This window comes from Lathamus discolor, chromosome 1 (genome assembly GCF_037157495.1).
Source record: "Lathamus discolor isolate bLatDis1 chromosome 1, bLatDis1.hap1, whole genome shotgun sequence".
In the NCBI taxonomy this organism is placed as follows: domain Eukaryota; kingdom Metazoa; phylum Chordata; class Aves; order Psittaciformes; family Psittacidae; genus Lathamus; species Lathamus discolor.
The window spans coordinates 33,145,014-33,168,926 of record NC_088884.1 but is presented as its reverse complement, the minus strand read 5'-3'; the positions used below and the strand labels follow the sequence as shown (position 1 = coordinate 33,168,926).

The following is a 23,913-nucleotide window of genomic DNA, read 5'->3' as shown; positions in this document are numbered from 1 at the left end:
TTTTTAGGAAGGAAGCCTAGCAGCAGAGGTGTAGGTGATTTGATTAGATTTTGCCTGTGCTACCACTATGCAGCAAAGTAAGATGGATTTTCTGTGCCTGGGAACATTCTTGTGGTTTCCAATTTGGCCCCAGATGAGTCCTCTTGTAGCGTGCATAGTTCTTTGATGCTACTGTAAACACATATTTGACATGTGTTCCCTTTTAAAGGGACCAGTGATTACTAATGTTTCCCTTTTATTCCTAGGATCCCCAGTCTTTAACTTCATATCTGCGTATGGTTACTACAAGGTGAAATTTGTTGCCAACTTAAATTAAAACCAATTAGTTCACGAGTTGCTGTGGAAGCATTCTAAAATAAGAAGAGAATTAATACAAAATGGCATTTTAAACACTTGAAATAAAAGACTTGGATTTTCCTTTGTTTACTGACATTTTCGTGGCTTGATTCTGATACTCCATACAGTAGTTCCCCATTACTTGGGTCACAGAAGATGTTTTATTTTCTGGATGTAAGCTCAATTTGTTGAAGTATTATGATCAAATAAAATAGAAATATTTTGTAACATAGTTGTGACAATAGTACTGGGAACAGCAACACCTGGGTTTGTGCTGTGTGAGATACACAAGCAGTGAGAGGGGTTGGGTTTCTTATCTGCCAGGAAGTGGTAAAGTGGCAGATTCCAGGCACTGCAGACTTAAAGGATCAGATTCTCCTTATTTTCTGGGGATAAAGAAAGAACATTAAGCCAACTTTTGATTTATGTATGGTAAGTTTCTCTATTGCTTGCAAGTAAATTGTGAATATTATATTACATAATCATTAATTGTTTCTGGTTTTAACTTTGGCACCTCTTTGTTGAAGCTAATACATGACATGTCTCAGAACAGACCTTTCTTTTTTTCTCTTCCTATCATGCTTGCAAGGTTCTTGATGATTTCCAACTGAGTTACAGGATTCTTATCTAGACTTGTTTCTTCCTTATAGCACTATTCCTAACTCTCCTGCCCATTAAAGTTCTCCTTAGCTTCACTTACCTTGTCTTTTTGACTTCATAATTCTCTGTGCATCTTTTTCTGCTTGCTATCAGATTTACTAACCTACTGCTAAGCTGCTCTTATTCCTTAAAGGATTCACCACTATTTGCAGTCCATTACTCCCACTGTTTTCCTTCAGTCATCTTTGCAGCTTTTCCCATTATATTTCTTATGGGTGAGAAAAAGATATTGCAGTTATTACTGTATTGACTATGTAGATGACACGTCACTTCCTTACCTACAACGCTATGCCTGTGTTATTCTTTGTTATCTGCTTACCTTCTGGAGTGTCTTTGTATTTTCACTGAAGGGGATTCCAAGACAGACCATGAGATTTCAGTATCTTCTCAGAAAATCTACCAACTATCTCAGTACAAATTCCAACAAAAATTGTTGAAATTGTTGTGATCAGTAGTATTAGTAGAGGGAAGTCCAAGAATTTCACTAAATATGTTGACTTTGGAAGTGTAAAAACCATCTGGATTTGGTTCCAGCAAAAGATTGTTAGAAACTTTATGTGCAGTAGTGGCTGAAGCCAAACTGGAGAGAAACCAAAAGGCAACTGAAAGACAACAACTGAACAAAATGTTTGTAAACAGTGCATTCTGCATTCCCACTTTAGGAGGGAGGAGGGGAAAGGAGAATGTAATTAGAAAGGCAGGAAAGGTCAAGGATATTTTTGTGGGGATGGAGTTAGAGGCACTTGGATATGCTCATATTTGAGAACCAGCCAGGAGAGAACAGAAGGCTGAACAAAGGCAGAAGGATGAAGGTTAGCAGGTTGGAAACATTTGGAGTCAACAGAGTAGAGAGAGCAGTTGGATGAAAAATCTGTTTGGTGATGGAAATGATAATGAAAAGGATGTTCGAAAGAGAGAAGAGTGGGGAGGTTGGATGGGGTCTCGTAATGTTTTTAACTAAAGCCAGCAAGATCTCACAAAGAAAAGCTTGATAGCAAATTAAATGAAGATCAAAAAGTTTTGAGTTGAGGGATGTAACACTTAGGAATACAGCACAGCTGAAGTACTGATGAAGTGTATGAAATATGTGTCTTTTGGATATTATCAAGTAGTGTTAAAATGCCTTCTCTAGTCAGAATAAAATATCTCCGGAGGTTCGGAATGACTGACAGAAATGTAGACATTGTGGTGGGCTACAGCAATAGCATAATGTCAATGATTTGTTACTTGGTTCTAAAGAGAAATTAAGGGGGAAAAAAAGAATTTTCAGCTTTTTCTGATATTTTCCTTTCCTTTCCTTTCCTTTCCTTTCCTTTCCTTTCCTTTCCTTTCCTTTCCTTTCCTTTCCTTTCCTTTCCTTTCCTTTCCTTTCCTTTCCTTTCCTTTCCTTTCCTTTCCTTTCCTTTCCTTTCCTTTCCTTTTTTTCTCTTTTTTTCCTTTTCTTTTCTTTTTTCCTTTTTTTCCTTTTTTCTTCCTCTCTTCTTCCTCTCCTCTCCTCTCCTCTCCTCTCCTCTCCTCTCCTCTCCTCTCCTCTCCTCTCCTCTCCTCTCCTCTCCTCTCCTCTCCTCTCCTCTCCTCTCCTCTCCTCTCCTCTCCTCTCCTCTTCTCTCCTCTCCTCTCCTCTCCTCTCTTTTCCTTTCCTTTCCTTTCTTTTCTTTTTTTACTTTTCTTTTCCTTTTTCTTTTTTCTTTTCTTTTTTTTCTTTTATTCTTGGAATATATTGGAATATAAGTTGCCCCCACCCAGGCAGTTTACTGTGTTTTTAAAATCCTTTAAAATATTTTACCTACATTTAATTAATTTCCTTTCAAAATTAGGAGAAAAGGTCTGCATGTTTCATTTAAAAAGCTGGAAGAGTTTCTTGACTTTTCTGACTTCTGTTTGTGTTTCTTGCCCCCCTAATCCACTCAATTTGGCACATGTTGTACTCTATCCTTGAAAGCAACTAAAAAATAAGAGAAAAAAAGAAAACAAAATCAAAGCAAACACAAGCTGTAGGTACGCTATCAATTTAGATTATTTATAAAAATAAAAACAATCTTGGTTTTAAAGAGCTCTGTAGTTCTAGGCAAGAAACAGCTCCACATGCTTGAATTTCCCTGAAGCTATCATTGTGAGATACTTAACAACTTCAAACATATATTATAAGCACAGTAAAGATGTTCTAGAGTGTTTCCCCTTCTCCCTCCCTAGAAAGCAGTGTGACTGGGGCCACAAATGGTGTCTCAGTCACATTTATCTCACTTTCAAAATAAAGATCCTTAATGACAAGGGAACTCTTAGATTAGTGGGAACAACCAAGCTGGTATTTAATGTAATGGCCACATCAATTTAATTTCTTTGTTTCTTTGTTCTTGTCAGCACAGTTGTAGGTTTAAATAGTAATTTGGACTGTTTCTCTGACTTTCCCAGTAAAAATAAATCTGATGTCATTGCATACTCCTTGGCAGGCCATGTGTCATTATTATAAACCACACAGAGATTTTTTTCTCATCCAGATTTTCTTTGCAGGGCCTTTGCTTATGACAGAGTTACAAAACGGTGCCATTGGTTATCCTTCAACAGCTTGACAAATGGTGTGAGAAAGAAGCAAGACCATGCGTTTGATCTGTATGAAAAGAAGGGTAACTGATTTATTTACTCATTTTGTTTTTCCAGCTATGGAGGGGGAAAAAGCTGAGGTCAGTCAGTGACTTTTTGACTGTAGGAGCATCCTGGGCATGGGATGGTTTTGTGCATTCTGAAAGCTACATCCTACAGCATTATTTACAAATATCCTAATTTTTCCGTCATGCAAGTTTGTTCACATACTTGCTTTTGCTCAGTTTCCCAGCATACATATTTGCCTACCATTGTGTATACTAGTCTGAATTTTTTCTTCAGTTTAGTATTTAAAAGCTCAGTTGTATGAGTTACTGTAGACTTAATATAACTTTTGTTTATCTCATTCATGAGTGGGGGATGTAAGTCCTCAGACATGGACTTTTGGTCAATCAGACACTTTAGAAACGTTTTCAGTAGGTTTCTTTGGGAATTTAGGGATCAAGATGTGGGGAAAATAAAAGGTACAAAAATGTATGTAGACAGTTAAATAGTACTTTGAATAATTATTTAAAGTCAATCATAAATATATTAATTTTGTATGAGAAGGGATGAAGAGTTAAATCTTAAATACATTATCAAAAATCCTAATTTTCTTCTATTTTCTTCCAATAGACTATGTCAGGAATTGTATCATTGGAAAAGGAGCAGACTACAAAGGAACGATATCTGTTACCAAAAGTGGTATCCAGTGTCAAGCCTGGAATTCGATGATCCCCCATGAGCACAGGTAAGAGTTCAGGAGCAGAGACAATGGGAATAGTGCCCAGACAGCTTCCATAAAGCAGGGTTTGACTTATTAGCAGACAGAATTTATGAGAAAACTGACCTTAGACAACAAAACCTCTTAGGTGTATTCTTGATTTTCCCCAAGAGATGCCTTTCTTCAGATCCCAGAAAACACTTACCTTCTTGGGCTTTCTCCAAGAGGTCTTTCCTAATGCCAGCCTGTGTGTCTGGATCCCTTCTCTTGTGTCAAGGTTGTTTTTTCTTAAGCTGTTTATATCCTAGTATCTCTTAGCTACTGGCAGAAACAAAACATCTGCTTAACTTCAGCCTCGGGTCTGGAAGTTTATCAGTGTTTTCTAACTGACTTCCAGAAAATGGGTAATTTTGAAAAATATTATCCCACATATTTCATCAGTGTATAATTATTGTTACTGTATTTTGCATAGTTACTATCAATTCTCTATTATATAGATAATATATTAAACCCTATAAAGCCCTTAGACCAGGCAACAAATACATGGTAAAGACTGAACAGATTATTGAATTTTTTTCCTTCATATCATACAAGCAATATGTATGTATGATACAGACCATTGCAGCAGGTATGGGACTTACTTTTAAGTTTAAGACCTCATATAGTGAGGAACCGAGGCCAAATCTACACTTCGAGAGCAGTCTTAGTTCAATTATATTGGCTAAAATGAAAAAGAGTAGAAAAGCAAAAACTGGAGCCAGTAAGAGCAATGGTAAAAACAGATTCAACCACAACAAATGTTGCTGGAAACTAGTAAAAGGAACATGAAGTGCTGGTGTACTCTTTGACCTTTTCTCTTTGAAACCTTTTCTATTGGCTTTAGCCATTTAGATGGTAAACCCTTAAGAGCCAAAACCAAAGTGTCCTCTCACCCATAAGTTTCCTATCCACATTGCTGCCTTTTGCTCTGGACACCCAACATCAGCACTTTGTTTAGAAGGAGCCGAGCTGGAGATTGCTAGTGAGGAACTGGGCTGTGCACTGCTGAGTCCTGTCCTGACCAAATCTATCCAGTGTACAAGATGATATCTTGGAACAGCATGAAAAGGCAAAGGATACTTGGGTTCTCTCTTATGATGTGTTACAAAGCTGAGCCTCAGGCTTGGAATTGACTAGACTTGGCTGCTTATAATATAGATGGTAGTGTGTCTGATTTTCAGTGACCAGACACATTCTTAATTGCGAACATATGATAAATATGATCAGTTTCCACAGCAATGACCTACTGAGACTCAACACCTTGACGTATACAATCTTCATCCTTTAGAAGTGAAAGAATTCCCATTAATTACAACCTAAGCAAGAGCATTTATTCTATAAACGTACATATGAATTTATATAATTAAAGAAAGTGTCTGGGTAGTATACATTATGACTAAATTCCATTTTAACATACAGCATACACAACTTTATCTAATACATTTGGACAGCCACTTTTTTTATGATGAATTTTGTGAGAATGACTTTTCTCCTGCCTTGTGCAATAAGTTTAATTTTTAAAAGGTCACTGGATAAATGAGGTGGCTGCATGCTAATTTTGTTTTTCAACATCAGAAAATATGATTTCATCATCAGAGACATGAGGGAGATGGGAAGAAGCAGACAGTAGTGGTGTGTTTGGAACTTATTAGTATGAAAAGCTTAGATTTTTAGGTCAGTTTTTCTCAACATCTGATTATCACAAAGTGCCATTGGAAAATAAATCCTTTTTTCGTATTCAAGGGAGAAATGTACTTTACTGATTTTTCATTATCTTTCTAGAAAGAACTGAAATAACTTCAGCCTTTAAACTTGTGTCTGGATTTAACAAATTAGATTTTTATTTGTTTGTATTCTAGTAGAACCTGGAGACTCCCAGCTGAAATGAGGGTTCCATTGTTTTTGTCTCTATCCTAGTAAAGGTTACAAAAGTATCCTATTTTATTTTTTTCTCTTAAGAGCTTTTTTATTTAAATGGATAAAGCCAATGCCAAAAGAGTTCAAAGAGGAACTGTCAAAGAGCAGACCGACACTTCACAAGAGTTTTGTGTCTGTGAGTTTTACTGTTGTTGAATCTGGTTTTACCATTAGTCTTACTGGCTTCAGTATTTAGCTTTTTTCTTTTTTTCCTTACCTAATATAGTTGAACTAAATCAGTACACAGTTTTAGGAGTGGCTCTATCTTCCATTTCTGGGTGGGTCATTACTGCATCTCATCTTTTCCTCCCTCAAGAATGTTGCTTCATTACCTGTTGAAGCCATTTGTTTATCCGATTCATCCTGGGTTTTTAATGCTATTCATTTAGACTTTTTAATTTTTAATGACAGCATATCTGATATAATTTGAAGTGCCTTTTCCCTATTGTCCTGGTTTTCTAATGTCCATAATTTCTGAGCAGGAAGATTTTTCAGCAGGAAAATTAAATAAGATATTCTAATATGCACTGACATACTACATTAACACTTACTCTGGTTGCAATGTCCCATCAGCAAAGTTTGCCCAGGGCTGTCTTTAGCTAAAAAAATTTGTGAGATTTAATATTACAAGACTACAGAGGAAAACCAGAAGCAACAATTTTATAGGCAACAGTAATGACATAAAAATTATTCTCTTCAAGCACCAAAAATAAGGAAAACACATTTTTCAGTAACGCTTCCACATTGCATTGACTAGAACCACAATGTGATTAACAGAGGTATTTTTCACTTCACTTAGTTCAAAGATTTCATTAACGGGAATAAAACATTTAAATGTCACATGTCAGACTCTTGCTCTCATTCATTTGTAGCATAGAATATGCCAAGGACAGCAGGGACCATACATTTCGTATGTTTTTTGTATGAATTAAATTGGTGTCTGGGTATAAAGACTGTCCCACGTGCTTTAGGTCAGTTTCTTAAACTGCAAGAGTCTACAATCTTCTAAATGAAGTTATGTGAAATTTTATTCCTTTTCTTTTCCTACAGAATATAGATACTTCTAAATTCCCTTGGGGAATTTAAAAAAAACCCCAACAAATCAACACATCAAAACAAACCAAACCAAACCAACAGAGAAAAACCCAGACAAACATCCAAATTAAAGTATTAGACATTTTCAGAATAAAAGCTGCACTTGTGATATTTCGACCAGAATGTAAACATACTGAAGAAAAAAAGCCTGTACAAATCTCAGAAAGCTCAAAAATTAAATCAGTGTATTACAATGAGTTACAGGTTTCATGTGTTCCCCTATGTATTTTGCCCAACTTTTCAATTACCCAAAAGCCATAAAGTTTTAATGGAATTGAACATAACTCGGAATTTAATGGTTTTGTCTGCAGAGGTTTAGCTGCTCTTTAAGAGTCACTGCAATGAAACTGGAAGTGCCAATGGGTTTGTCAGCAATATGAAGTCTGAGTGTGGTCAGATGTCCTGGGTTCAGCAGTAGCAGTCATTTTTAGTCCTTCTTAGTAGCTGGTGCAGTGCTGTGTTTTTGACTTTCAGCCTGGGAACAGTGCTGATAACACCGATGTTTTTAGTTACTGCCCAAATGTTTAGCCTAACCAAGGACTTTCTGAGCCTCATGCTCTGCCAGGGAGGAGGGGAAGCCGGGAGGAAGCAGAGAAACCATGACATCAGAGCTTTTACAGTGGCATCACACAGACCACCTCTAGGCTCCTCACTACATGCTGTTTCCTAGTTTGTAGCAAAGTATAACCAGCACTACTTTCATGTGTAAATATATAAGTATATATACACACGCCTAACATATATATTTATATATTTCAGTGTGCATGTGGGAATTTCTTCAGGGGTAAGCACAAAATTTTACAGACAGCTAAGAACACAAAAACTTGACCCTGGACAGTTGAAGTCAGCTAGGTTGCTGTTAAATGACCTAATTTGTACAATAACAATGATGAATGGGTCTATAAGTAGCAGACCCTAAGGTGACAACAGCGGGGTTCATGGCAGAACATGAGGCAGGATGGCTAAAGAGGAATCTGGGGAAATTTCTGACGCTGAAACGCTAAGTTGTCTGTGGTTTCAGGCAGTGAAAGCCTCTCAGCATGGTGTGTCACGGTGCTCAGTCACACTCACACACTCCTGATGCTCAGTTTTAGCTACTGTCTGGCCAGAAATGAGAAGAGGTTTCTCTACGTGTGGGTTTTATGTAGTAGGTGCGCACTAAGCCCAGCTGGGCCAGCTGTATATGTTGTTGTGCTATATATGTGCACAACATATACAGCAATGACAGGCCTGACACAGTGATGGACCCCATGGATTTTCCCCCGAGAAAAGCCCAATGCGCCCAATACATGTCTCCTCTTTGTCCAAGGGCCTTGTGTGAGTAGTTACAAGCTTGCGAAGGAGGGTGCAGTGAGGGCTAGCAGGGAGTGTGTTGCTGCCTCTGGCTCTGCAGCAGATACTTGGCTCTGGATGCCCAAGGGATGGGAGTAAAACTTGCTCGAGCAAGCAATGGGCTAGACTAATTGACCCAGATTTAGGCCATTGATTGAGTAATACTGAAGATGTGTATTTGTGTATGGACAGATATTTGGGTGTGTGCATTTGTTTAGGCAGGGTGGAGGGAGAAGGAAGCAGAAATGGGATTGTTTTTAACTGTTTGTAAAAAATAGTATGATTTAACACCAAAGTTTGCATGCTCTTATACTGTAATGATTGTCATTTTAAAACTAGCTTTTTGCCTTCGAGCTATCGGGGTAAAGACCTGCGGGAAAACTACTGTCGAAACCCCCGAGGGGAAGAGGGAGGGCCGTGGTGCTTCACCACCAGTCCAGAGACGCGGCATGAAGTCTGTGACATCCCCCTCTGTTCGCAAGGTAACCCGGCAAGGCTTATGTGGAAAGTTCCTTTTCCCTACTGATAGCAGGTATGCAGAAGTTCCACTAGTTTCACTGACATTTGCTCATGGACTTCGGAGAAAGAATTGGTGAATTCTCAGCAAGAATAACTCTTGTAACAAGGAAAGCAGTTATTACAGAAAGAGAAGGTCTTGTTATGTTCCAGTACTCTGGAAGACTTTAACAAGCTTTTAGACTCAGCAGCTTTTTTTCAGGTCATGGAGGAGCTGGAACAAAGAAGTTATGCTGATCGCACAAATGTGACCCTTTTTTCACTTATCTGGTCCATAGAGAATCCATTAACATTGCTATTACTGTATGATAAAATCATCTAGTACCATTCCATGGTAAAATCAACTTTTCTCCTTCTTTTGGACGAAAATAGAGATACTTAACTACAGGAAAAAAGATCAATCTAAACACTTTTTTTTCCTTCATTTTTTCTTTCAAATGAATATTGTAAATAAGACTTTGTATAAATTCATTCCCGTTCAACTTTCAAGTCACAGAATTCAAGATATTTCATGTGCACCCTTGCATTTGTTGAATTTTACGTTCTATTAAGCTCCAAACTAAGCTCTTATATCTTGCTAATCAGCCAATTCAGTTCCAGTCAATCAACTCATTTAAATTCTCAAGATAGGATGACTTTAATTTTCCTGCTAATGTGTCATGTGCAATAACTATACTGTGGTGGGGGAAGAAAAGGGAGAAGGAGGGAGGAAGAGAATGATTAGCAGGGAGCTTGAAAATCTGTTAAAAGCTAACATTTAAAGATCAATTTGAGCTTCAAATGTGAAAAGACCTGGAGCTCACTGCAGGATGAAGACTTTGGTAGCGGATGTTTTGTCTGAAGTGTGAGATCTGTAATTGCATAAATTACTATTTACTAAGTGATCTTTTGCTACAATTACTCTAATTAGGGAACATTTGAGAAACGTGTCTACAATTGGTTATGGTGAATTTATTTTATATTTTAAGACTTCTCATTCTAAATTATGGAGGATATTTTGTTCAGCAGTGATACCAAATCCCTTTGGTAGCTGTTGCCCATTCTCCCTCCACCCCCCACTTTCCCAAACCAGGGCTGAAAATGTATCTTAGCTTAGGCTGCCAAAAAGAATTAGTATCAAAAAAAACCAGTATCATATGAATGTGTTGGGAATTTAAAGAAACAGACTGTACTGCACTGAAATTCAGCCATTATTCTGTACTTAAACTTGTGCTGTAATTATGCCATGACTTAGAGTGATTTAGAATAGTTATTTTCACTTAATCGTAAAAAATCACTCTTAAAATATACTCCTTCCTTAGATATGTCTCTCTCTGTTACTAACCATAACTAAGGTTAAAAATCTGCTAGGAACATGAATGTCTCTAGCAGCTCACACCCACCTGCCTCCAAACCATAAGTGTCCTATAAAGTGAATAAAGTGATATCAAATTTAAGCATCTGGATTAGATCTAAGAGATGAAAATCTATTCCAGAGGACATTTACCATACCAGCCTAACTTAAATATATTACTATTTAGCTCTCTTTAGGTTGGTTTCAATTTCTAACAGCAGAGATGTGATTTAATTATTCTAATTTATTTTTGTGTGTGTGTGTGTTACAAGTCATCAGCATAATATACCACCTATTTTTTTCCTAGTTGAATGCATGACCTGCAATGGAGAGAGTTACAGAGGGCCAATGGATCACACCGAGACAGGCAAGGAGTGTCAGCGCTGGGATCTTCAGAGACCACACAAGCACAAATTTCGTCCAGAGAGGTAACCTCTTTCCCCACCTCCCAAAGAAATTAATGTGGATATAATTTGAAAATGACATGCATTTGGGATCCAATTGGACAAAATCAGCATTAGCTGAACTGAAGTTTATGGAGTTCACCAGTTTCAGTTGCTTGGGCTCCTGGCCCATGGTATCTGCAGGCTGGTTGCCATCATGCTGGAGATGAAGGATGGTGACTAGAGGCTATGCCGTGCAGCTGTGGCTACATCCCATGGCTGCGTAGTGTAGTGATGGACATGTGCTGCATTAATTGATACAGATTTCCTCCCTAGCTTCACTTACAGTAAAAAAATAAATTTCTGAATGTTGCTGTATATGTTACAACTTCAGTCAGCTTAAAATACTCTAAAGCAACCAGAAAATAAATAATGATTAAAAAATAGTGCATTTTTGTTAGTTCTTAACACAATTAGTGAACATAAACTCGCGACATTGTCAAGGCAGAGTGTGCTCTGTTTTTGAAATATTGAGCAGCTTTACAGCTCTAGATGATCTGTTGTAATCAAGTTGAAGCATCCAAGTTGTTTCAGCAAAATGTTTGCCCACTACATGTGTTTTTTCTCAGCCTGGGAAAGGAGTTAATCACTCTGTTTAGCATTTTATGTACATGGATTTGTATTTTAGACTTTTCTCTTTTAGTTTAAGCGTAGGTACCTAATGTCAAAAGATGAGTCAGTAATATCAAGATAATTTGCATCCCCATTACAGTTTGTCCTAAAAGGTAAAATTCACCCAGCTGCAAAGGCTCATCTATGATACACCCTTTTGGAAGGATTTTGTGTGGGGGTTTAGGCCACACAGGAGGGCCTTTCTGTTTCTCTTAAACTGGACTAAAGTTTCATTTTAGTTTTACTCAGGATTTTGGATTATCTCTATTTGTAAGTGCATTGAGTAAACTTAAACTGACAGAGGAGGACTGCAAAAATCAACAAACTCAGAATGATTATGACCATCCACTGAAACTATTTTTATATATTTCGAAGTGTTCCGCCAAATAAAGCATCTTTTTCATACTCAGAAATACAGGTACTGGTAGATATCAGAAAGCCTGTTTATTCAACAAAACAGTAACAAACTGCAGTTTTTGAGTTTATGTGTTATAACCTCTTTTTTCCTCTTGGTTCAGATGATCTGCTTCATGAGTAACAGGCAGCCTGGTAGTTCTTACCAGACTGGGACTGAAGATAATCTGTTTCTGATTTTTGCCATGCACTTGCTGTGCATTCTGGAGTAGAATCTTGTTCCTTGCGAGTGAAACAGTTATAGAACTTCTGGGTACAAACAATAATAATTTTACTGTCAGGAGGATATTTATTTAGTTAATTTTGGATTGCTTGTGAAGTGATTTTTCAGGCTAACTGAGATCTCACATCACGTTCCTTCTTGAAAGATTCTCCTCAGAAAACATCTTTGTGAGAGCTTTTAGACTGTAATAAAAATGCCTTTTAATCAAAAAATAACCCATCCAGATTGAACTGATCTGTATGTGCTTTCAGAAGAGTAACTGGGATACAGTACAGTTAATTAACATTGATGTTAATTAACTTTATGGAATGGTCAGTAAAGGTAGTGACAATTATACTTTGATTATACTAGCTTTTAAAAATATTTGGGGCTTTGGTTTGTTTGTGGTTTTTAATAGTTACTGAAGTTGAAAATAAGAAAAGAGGTCTGGAACAAATGATCCGTTAAAATATAACAGTCTCTAGAGAGGCTTATACTATACCATCTGGAGATAATGTAAATAACCTGGAAACCAGGAAGGGCTAGCTAGACAGACTTAAACTTATTTTCATTTCTGGAATCATCAATTGCAATGGCAAAGAAGTAAAACTAGTAATCTTTTCAAATTCTTCAGGCTACCTGCTGTAGAACAATGTATTATGCTCAGGGTGAATACACCTCACTTTTCCTTTCTGTCACCTTGATGAATTGTGTTCAATGTATTCCCTTCAGAGGTCAGTTACTGAAAAGAATTAGTAATATCTGTGTACTTAGATGTGATTGAAGTTAGCAGTAGGAATCCACCCAAACAGCTACTGCATGACCTGTTTTTAGCTAGTAGTGGATGAAGAATTGTGTTCTGAAGCTCCAGTTCCTGTGTCCTCCTCATGGGCAGGATTATGTCTCAGTATAGAAAGAAAACCATTGAGGATAATGACTCAGATAGGCAGAGAGAAGCATATTTTCTGCTTAAAATAAAATATGTTTTGAAAATATGTACCAAACTGCACAAAGTAGGGCTGAAGTGTGCTATAGAATTTTAATAACTGCAGGTATACTTTTATTAAAATACTCTGTTTTATATCTCTTGCATGAAAATTTACTTTATACAGAATTAAGTTTCCAGTCCTGCATGTCTTTTAAAACAAAAAGAAGGGGAAAAGAAATATTGGTGAAGAGTTTTAGATACTTTCAGTTTAGTTCCAGCAGAGCTAGAACTCAGCATCTGCCTCTTTAAAGAAAATAAATGTTCTCTCTTCATCTAACACTCTTCCCACCTCCCTGAAACTAAGTCTTGATTTTGACACCAGATGTGTATCTTAATGCTTCATTTCAGTTTCAACAATGAAGTACAGCTACTGAAGTTTCAACGACAGGAGAGGGGAAGAAATATGTAGGGTTCTGAAAGATCTTGGAAACCTCAGGCTTTTTGTTGGGTCTAAGCAAGAGGTCTCTCCCCAAGTGTACTGGGGAAGGAGAATTGTGCAGAGCAAAGGGATGAGCCCTCAGGGAATCCTGCACAGTCTCATTGTTGAGTTCTGTGAAAGAGTTTGAAGCCCTGTTGCTTATCTTGTCACTAGTATTTGTTAGTTGACCCTTTCTATAGGAGCTGAGAAACTGTTGCCTACTGGATATGAGCAAAGGCAGAAACATGTCTGAATACGGAGGGAAGAAACAGTGACTGGAAAGGCTGTTGTTGCTCCAAAAAATGAAACGTAGATGCAGTATGTGGAAAGATACAGTTCACGGGAAATACTCCATACAGCAGACACCTAAAGCTGGTTCCTGAAAATCTATTCCATCTTTACTTAAGTTAGTTAATAATATTTTTGACATACTGTGGGAACATATCATATAATATTAGGAAGGACAGAGCATTCAGTGCTATGAAAGGGCACTTGCTTTCTAGAAAGCGGATTCTTTACACTCCCAGTTGTTCTGAATAGGTTTGGGAGCTATGACTGCACATACCTTGCCATTCCTGGACCCACCTCGTTTCCTGGGTAGTGCCATGGACTCTCCATTGCTACCTGACATGGTGCTGCTAACATCAAAGCTCATCACTGCAGCTACTGGGTGACCAAAAAAAAAAAAAAATAAAAAATCTCACTTTATGCTGTGTTAATAGCCCATTAATTGTTTTGTTGTGAAATCCTTGGACACAGTTTGGTCCTTTACAGTTAGTCTTCCACCTAGCAGAAAACAGGTTACTGATGCTAGATCTGAAACTACCACATTCTTGACTGCCCTTGAATTTTCAGGTTTATGAGGTTTCTCCTTGGTGGTTTTGCTGTTTGGTTGTTCTTGTCTGTTTGTTTGTTTTTATTATACTTAAATCCTACCCCTGTCCTTTGGGTAGACGGAGGAACCTGATTTTTCCCAAGGAATGGGAGATCAAGTTGCAATGAATCAAAATTAGCATGATTGTTTGACAGAAAAAGCATCCTAGCAAAAGCACGCACTTGTAAATCGTATTTTCCTCTGCTTGTGCGAAACACATCTGCTTGCAGTTGTAACTGGGTTCAGGTTCCCAGGTAGTTAACTTTATTGCTCTCTTACACACTTTTCATCTTTCCCTCAGGGGCAAATCTACTTTTTACTTCTTTTACAAGCATGTTTCAATAAAACTGGAATACCAAGAAAATTTGTATTCACTGTAGGAAAAGGGTATGCATTTATCTCCTTCTCTTTAAGTTTTATCTTGAATATCTGCCTGATTGTTCAATGATGGTGGTAGGAAAGTGGAAACAATTAAATGGCACAATAGTTTCAAATCTTAATAAGATAAGGGTGACAGAAAATAATTCCTTATTTTTCTCCTTTTTTTACCCAGTTCTCGAAATGAGGGCATGACCTAGAATGAGCTCTATTACAGAAATGGAGCTATCATTAATAACATAGCTATTCAAAATAGCTTCCAGTTTGAACCCAGGGCTGTTGCACTGAAAACCTGTTTCCTTAATGAGTCCAGCATGCCAGGCAGTGTTTATACAATCCACACTTAATTGGGCTGTTTCAAAAAAAACAGGTAGCTTTAGAGCCTGGTCATCAGTTGATGGACTCAAGAGCAAGGGTTTAGCAATTAGTAGCTACCCCATCCGGTACCTTGTGCATTAGCGCAGCAGGGAATCCCTTCAGTGGAGGTCTGATTCTTCTGCATATTTGGAAAGAGACTTTATGTTATTAACTTTCTAATAGTGTTAAAAGAGTGTTTGAGTCTTCATCAGGATCAGACTCCAGGTTAACAGGAACTGGTTCTTGTTTGCCTCTGCTGAAGACTGTCCTTTAAGTACCTTGTACAAGCCAATGCAACGTTGCCAGGAAGACTTCCCTGACACATTTCTTGTTGTGGTTTGCAGATATCCTGACAAGGGCTTTGATGATAATTACTGCCGCAATCCTGACGGCAAGCTGAGACCATGGTGCTACACTCTTGACCCTAACACCCCCTGGGAGTTCTGTGCAATTAAAACGTGTGGTGAGTTCAAGCAAAATTTATTACTTCCTTTTCCTTTCCAAAATCTAAATACAGATTCTTCAAGCAATATAGGGCCACAGCTAGTTCATTTATTGCCCTTCATTGACTTTTAAAACATAGTTTTCAAAGAAGATCATTTATAACAGTGTTATATTTAATCTTGACAGGAAATAGGAGTTGTGTCTAGCACTGGAAAATGTGTGTATGTCACATACAGGAATTTACATTAAAATGTAGAAATCTCAGGAACTAAACCAGTAAGACAATGTCATCGTGAAGATCTCATGTACAGTATTAGTTTGGCCATGCTGAGCATTATCCCTTGAGTCTGGAAACAGGTGCATGCACACCTTCCCTACTCAATGCTCTATCTAACAAATGTCCATTGCTTTGGTTTCCTTTTGCACATTGTGTGCTTCTAGGCCTCAGTTCCTGCCCGCTATGCAGCCTTGTACTGAAGATGGAATTATTAGTTTCCTCATTGGTTTCTCTGTGATATTCAGCACTGCAGTATCAAAACACTCTACAGTCAATTAATTTCTTTTCATCCATCAATGACAAGGTGGTAGCTTTTTTTAGCCTCACTTTACAGACAGGTAATTGAATCCAAGCAACATTAAGGTATATAAATATTGGATGCCCATTTAGAGATGCTTTAGTTCAGAATTTTTAAAGCATTCTGCAGCGTGTTCTATCTTCAAAGACCAGATCCTCCTAACTTTGGTGCTAGCTCTGACAGCTCTGTTCTACTGATGATTAGATGTCTTCAGTGAGCACTACATTGACAATGAAGAAGGTAAAACTGTTGGAACTTGCATGAAAACTTGGGTTAGGTAATTTTTCTAGACTTCTATTGTAACCTTGGGGCTGAGGCAGGTGGTAGAACTAAGTTTTGCTGGGACATTCTTTAGCCAGAAAACTAAGATTTGCATCTCTGAAATTTCATTCCTCATTCACAGCTCATGGGGTCTACAGGTGATAATCTCTCCTTTTATCTCACATTTTTCTCATTGACAGATTTGGGGTCCAGTTTTTTTCTTCTCTTAGTGAACTAAAATGTGAAATAATCAATGTACAAGCACGATATTAAAGGCAGACTAATATTACTTAGTCAGGTTTTGGGTTTTTTATTTCCTTTACTCAAAACACTTTGTTTATAACATCTCTGGAATAAAGGAAATTTCTGAAAACAAAACATGACTTTAACTGAATCCATACTGTAGAAGCCTGTCGGCTTCATGGGCCCCAGTCTTGTGGCAGATACCCAAGGAAAATGGGCAGAAAAGGGAAAACTTTTTTTTGATTTTCTGTGAAATGCAGGGAAAAGCTGTTCTAAAACTGCTCAGTGAGACTCAGTGTTATGTTATCTCATGAGAAAGTCAGTTTCTGTTAGATCTGCAGTTTTGGAAACTATGATTTCCTTTGTTGTCCTGCTTCAATTCTGACCAAAATTAAGTGTGAAAAAAAAATTTAATCCTCGAAACCAGACACTGTTTTTCATCTAGCTCTAAGTGTCACATCAGTAGGCTTATGTCACTGTAAAATTTATTTGGGTCTCTTGGAAGGAGAATAGAAGAACAGAACAGAGTCTATTAAAATGAACAAGAAAGCTCACCTGGAACTAGACTAATGTAAGAATTCAAAAAAAAAAAAAAAAAGGGAAGAATTATAATAAGCATAAAAGGAGTGATTTTTTTTTTTTTTAATGACAGTTTAATTTGCAGGGTTCTCTGTGTTTTGTTATTGTTGTTATATAAACCAAGACAAACCATTCCTGGGGTATCTAAGATACAGATAAAATAGAGACAGTAGTGAATTTTACAAAAAGTCTTGTTTCCATAATATAATCCTGTATTTTCCCCGTAAAATTAATAAATATATAAATACAGGGCAATGTGGATAAGTAAAAGGGAACGGCTATGCCATGAACCTTTATGTGTGTGCAGTTGCTACCTGAAGGGGGAAGCGTGGTATGCTTTGTCTTCACTTGGAGTTCTTGCCAAACCAAATTTTGCTGCAATGTTTTCTGCTTCCACCACCGATAGTTCAGCATTTTCTCTCCTTGCTTGCTTTGGGTTAGGCCAGTGTAATGTCTTGAGTGTCAGTCACTTTTTGTCGATTAGTCAATTGTTTGAAATCCGAAGATTGAATAAGAATACTCTTAATGTACTTCTTGATGTGGAGCAATTGAATTTACTTTGTCCTATCATATGCCATTGTAAATCCAGTATAAAGTAGTTAAATGTACCAAAATTATTCCACTGTAAGTAAGTGAGGTTAATTTGCTATTTTAGGCAATGTCTGTAATCAGGTTTTCAAGAGACAGAAGAAACTTAACAGAACTACTGCTTGTTTTGTGTCAGACACCCAGTAAGTTATACCACGCTGAAAGTCTTGTCTGTGAACTGCAGTCCTAACTCATGTAATTGAATCTAGAGTTCTTGGTAATCTTTAGTAATGGGGAAGGTTCAGTCTTTCCCCATTTTGTGCAGTCTTGCTTAGCTGTGTAACTGAACCATCTTTCTAATTTTTTAGTTGATTAATTGTTAGAGCTTGTTGTTTGTTTTTTTTTTTTTTTGTGTTTTTTTTTTTTTACTGTGGTTCTAACATTTCTTTATTTATTAGATAATAAATTAATCATATGTAGAGTACTAGATCCATTATTTTCCCTTGGTAGAAGTGTTTTTATTACCAAAAAAAAACCTAACAAAATTTGTAAGTTACAGCTGACTGTTTCACAAATGCAACTTTTATAAACCTTTATCCTCTGGCATTTCCTGAGCTGATGTGTCAGTGTTCTGAGGATTCACATCTGGCTTTGCTGGTCACGTAAGCTTACAGCCCATGCAACTTTCAGTATTTACTGTCTGGCCTAAGCTTTATAAAACAGCTGGGTGGGAGAAATGCAAGCTACTATAATGTCACCTTTGTCTGCTCAAATGACAATTAGAGTCCTCAATAAAAGGTAATCATCAAAATGAAATTTAAAACCCCAAAGGGATGTAATGATTTTAATGTTGTAATGAAAGCCTTTTATCTCATTTCTAGGCATAGGTTGACTGAATTAATTAAAAATTATTTCACCTGCAGTTAGAAAGTATAATATGTGTGGAAATTTCATATGCAAAACTATATTTTCACTGCAGAAAACTATAGATCTTTGGAAATTATTAAAGCAATATATATGAGGAAGAATACAAGAAATAGTGATCTTGAAGGTGCTTAATCCAGCAGATATTTTCAAAGGTTGTTTGGCACAGGCATATGGCAATGCCCTCTGCTAAAGGTGCCCTCTACGTAAGGTGCAATGCTGCTCTCTTTATCACTCAGAGAGGGAATTTATTGCTTATGATACTGTTGTTTCACCAGCCCAGTGACTAGAATACCAACACAAAATATCTAAGCCCTGTTTTCAGTTTTCTGTCTTTCTGGAGGCACATAGAAAAACTATTTCCCACCTCTTAGCAGGGAGCCCAAAACTCTAGGCCTTTCTGGGTTTCAGTGGTAGCTTCATTTTCTGAAGCTGTGGCTGTGTTCAATCTCAGTATACCAAAAAGGGATCATGAGTTATATGTTTTTATAGCTTTGTGGTTTGGATTCTCACACAGGTTTTTAATTCCTATGATGAAGACTGTTTATACATTTTACAAGAAATACTAATTAGTAAAAATGCTCTTCAAATCCAAGTCCTTGGAGCATATACAGAAACGTAGGTGTCCTCTCTTTGGGGGTGTGACCACAAGGCAGCATGCTGCTTGTGGCTTTTGCTAAATGTCATGAGTGCTAGCATGCTCTATAGCCAAAATGCTGACAACAGCTCATATACAAAATTTTCAGCAAAAAAGTCAGTGGAAGGAAGCATTCAGAAAATAAATATGTTTTTAAGACTGAAGAGACAGGAGGGCATTGTAACTTTATTTTCAAGCACAGAAAGCAACATAAAACATTGTGGCTTACAGCCAGGGCTGTGAGAAAGAGATGACAGGAGCAATTAGGGATTAGAGATGGCTCAAGCTGCAAAAATTGGATCTGGATTAAGACTTCAGGGACCCCAGAATTGGTTTGAAGTTGCTCACATATGTGTCTGTGGTTTTTGGCTTGAGACATTTTTTAGTTAGAAGAGAGGATAAAAGGACAACTATAACAGCAATAAAAAAGTGTAGGATGAAGTGAAGAAATGGAAGCAGTGACAGCAAACATGAAAAAAGACTTACTTTGGTATGAATGAGGACATGGACTACTGAGGGGAGACAGGAATAGGGAGTTAAAAAGAATAGGAAAAAGGATAGCTGCACTTCTGTAGATGATCTGTAGAACTATGAGAAGTGCTAAGGCCCAGAAATAAAGTCATTTGAGAGCTGAGATATATGGTATTAATATGGGAAAGACAGTGTTTGTTTACTGCCTACTTGATTTCCAACCTATCCAGCTGATTTTACCATGGACTTAACCTCTGTTATTAGTACTCATAGGCAATAGATAAGAGTGACTGGAACCTGAAAAGCCCTGACAGAATTCAATAAAGGTGTGGGTTTGATGGGAAAAAGCAAGTAATGAAATGGCAAAATTGAGAATCTAGATGTAAAATGAACCTGAAGGCAAAAAATCACTGTTACTAGATTAGCCATTCTTTAGAAGCAGAGATTTCAACTATTTGAATGTGAAGCTCTGATTAAAGTTATTTGTTGAATCATAGCTTGTAAACAAATCAAAGTGACACTCAGTTTAAGTTCAATATTTGTGTAAGATAAAGATGCTTATAGAAAAGTGGTAGTGGAAAGAGAGTGATGTTTAGTGGCTGATAAAGTGTTACCTTCCACCTTGTTCCACAGGGAGGCATAACAAAGGTCCAGCATTCATTGTGAGCAATGATTTAATCTACATTTCCTTAAAAAGGATTCCGCTCAAATCCTTTTCATAATTTCTATGATAGCTTTGAAAGTGAGATTTAAGAGCTCTGAAACTGCAGATATTGAGATTATTTCAAGTTTTCTTGTTTGTTTGTTTTTTAAGTGGATTTAAACTAAAAATTGTTTGGATTTAAAGCCTAGTTGTAGACATTGGAATAACCTGCAAAGATCTCTCTCTGTTCAAGGACAAATGAACTGTAGGTGTGCAGGTCTGAGCTGAAAATTAGTTCTTCAGTACCGTGATTCTTGAGCTTTGGTTTCATTTAATTCTTTGCTTTCTTATATGTTTTTACGGAAAAAAAAAGCAACAAAAAGAAAAACAAACCCCACACCAAACAACCAACAAATCCCCTATAAATCAGTGAAGGAGGTTATTTTCATGTTTCATATACTGTGAGATAATCCATTGGAGGAAACACATAGAAAGAAAAGAACCGCCACTATCATACTGCCTAGAATGCTGGATAGTACTGTTTGAGGTAGAGATGCCTGCAAGCATGAGCAGCTTCTTCCCATGTCACTCACGGTTTTTACTGACATTAACAGAAATGCATGGTTCATGTTTAATAAGGACTTTGTGGTGTTTACACTTTCTTCACTGGGTTAGGCACATCTTATATTTTAAAATCTACTTTTCAAAATCTTTTGTTGCAAATCAGGGCACATTTTGTTGACTGGCACATTAGGAAAGAAATTACAACAATATGAGGGAAAGTAGGAATTTTCCTGATGAAGTAATTTAGGACTCTACTTCTTTTCCAACTATGTCTTTTCCCAAAAATGCATTGATAGTATTACTATGAAAGGACATGAATACTCCAGCAAATTCCATACCTTCCTTTAAGTCAGTAGGATTTTCACCACTGACCTAAAATTTGTGCAGGATTTTCTTCTGGGTCATTGGTATTAAAGACAGAAATAGTATTCTAACTGGTTACTTCAGCTGTAGAATGACTCAAGGCCCCTGCTGATTCCCTCATGCTGACATTACTGTGAGAAACAGAACTGAGAAGACTGTCTGTGGCTTTACACATGAAGCTCTGGATAATGTTTCATCTCTTAAGCATTTATAAATGCATGAGCTGGCTCTTTATAAATAAAATTATGTATTTTGAAATATAGGGAGGGTTTTGTGGAAAAAAGAAAGCCTTTGCATTATTGTACTTTGGTTGGGGATTTCAGAGTGAATATGTGAAGGTGGATATATTACCAACAGGAAATCCTCAAGTAGCTGTCTGAATTACATGGTTAATTTGAGTCATCCAGAACACAAAACAAATTACAACAAAGTTCAAAAGTAGCAAACTGTTGCTAGACAATTACCAAATTCCTCTGTTTATAGTCAAGTTCCATACAGGAATAAGAAGTGACACTTAACAAATTATAAATATTAGTATTTTGTAAGATGACATTTTGTGTGACCTTCCTTTAATGGTACTTTTTATCTCAGTTCAGAACTTTAAAAACTGAACTGCCTGCATTGTAAGGATTACTTATTGAATTTTTATCTTAAAAGTTAATTCATATCTTTCTCATTGGAACAAGCCCTTGGAGTTGTAGGTCTTAATTTATATTTTAAAGGAATTGCTAGGTTAAAGCCGGGAATCCAGCCTTACTGACTGTTAGCTTGATCTTGTTTCCAGCTCCTTGTAAAAGAACTGGTGAGTGTGGTCTCAGGACTCTTCCATCAGTGCTCTTCACATCTGATGTTCATGCCTGAAGTTAATAAATATTAGATAATCACCTACGTGGGTGACAAGAATAATTAGCTTCAAGAACAAGACCCGTACTGAATGGAGATGAAAGCTGTAGGCTTGGACAACCTGGGCACTTCTTAAAGTTTGTCAGCTGCCTTATAGTCTACAGAGCACCTCTCCAAGCTTTTGAATGTCCCTGTGTGCACCCAGCCCACATGAACAGGGAGATTGTTCCCATTATGCCTATTTCAAGAAACCACCTGCTGAATGAAGGATTTCTTGAGCTTTTTTTTGACAAATTTTGAGCTTTCCGTGAGATTCAAGAGCCAGAATTGGACAGGTTATTTCTGAAGGCACAAGCCCCCAGGATTTCAGAATTAAATTTCAGAAATATTTTGGAGTCTCATTTTTCATGTTTGAAAATTAGGCATTTGCAGGAAATGCAGGAGGTATAGCAAGAAGAGTTTGGAGGGGGTTCTGTGGACCTTTTGGAAGGATAAATTGCTTTATTAATTCAATAAAACCACTGTATTGATCTTTTTCATTACTAGAATTCTTATTGAGAGCTGCCACAAAGTAGTATTAGCAGATAATGTATCACATGTTGCAGATTTTGAAACAATCTCTCTCAGCCATTATAACATAAGTCTTTACAGCAGTGGCCTTGCTATGTGAATATTAAGTTCGCCTGCTTCCTTTAAATAAGGTATTTTGGCACAGACAAATTGTTGTAAAATCTGATCTATAGATAGAGATCACTGTCCAGGCACACTGCTAAGCTGTGTATCTGTAGATGTATAAGAAGGAATGCTCTACAGAATGACTCTATGGCCTTGCTTAAGTCATTTGATGCTTTAGTTATTAAATTCAGGCAACTAATTTAAAAAAAAAACAAACAAAACCAAAGCCACACAATGATATATAAATGCCAACCTAATTACTTTTTCTCTAGTATGACTGAGTACAGAGTAGATGTACAGTTCATTACAGTTGAAATAGTAACTTCTGGATAAATAAGGTTTTTCTAATATAATGTATTAAATTCACGCATTATTACTATTAATAAAGAAAACTTTTTTGCTAGAATTATATAGTTGTAACTTATTAATTGAGAAATATTATGCAGCCAGGATGCAATATGTGTACTGAAATTTATTGTGGTAGACACCCCACACCTCTTTCCTTTTTAATTAAAGCATCACAAATATTTTTTGAAAACACTAATATGTATCTGAATGTAGCACAGCAATGTTTAGTCTAATCAGCTTAGGAGCTATTTTAGAATACGATTCCAACCTGTTTTCATACATTAGTTATGATGGAAAACTTAAATATGCAGCCATGTATTTCTATTAGATGCATGAATTTGTCTGTTTGTTGTTCAGTTATTTTAAAAATGAGTACTAATGATTAAAAATACAGTTACTAGCTGCAAGCTTGTTTGATAAATCCACCAGAAAGGGTGCATTTGCTGGCCTCTGGAAGCCTACTTGTGATACTTGCAGTGTCATATCCTTTTGGCTTTGCAACGAGCCTGGAACTCACAATCCTGCTGAAACAGGACAACCGTTACAGACAAAATGCATTGCGAAAGAAGGACAGGAAATTAATTTGACAGTGAAACA

The 23,913-nt window shown here is 37.0% G+C and overlaps 1 protein-coding gene across 2 annotated transcripts in view; it reads left to right on the top strand.

The window, feature by feature from the left end:
• The window catches only part of HGF (hepatocyte growth factor), a 60,041-nt gene that overhangs the window by 13,740 nt on the left and 22,388 nt on the right, over window positions 1-23,913 (top strand). The window contains exons 3-7 of one of the 2 annotated variants that reach the window (XM_065667204.1): window positions 3,508-3,620; window positions 4,213-4,327; window positions 9,038-9,165; window positions 10,840-10,960; window positions 15,563-15,681. In XM_065667204.1, the coding sequence (XP_065523276.1) occupies window positions 3,508-3,620; window positions 4,213-4,327; window positions 9,038-9,165; window positions 10,840-10,960; window positions 15,563-15,681 (596 nt within the window). Of the gene's footprint in view, window positions 1-3,507; window positions 3,621-4,212; window positions 4,328-9,022; window positions 9,166-10,839; window positions 10,961-15,562; window positions 15,682-23,913 lie in introns of both variants that reach the window. The other variant, XM_065667194.1, reaches the window with a different exon arrangement.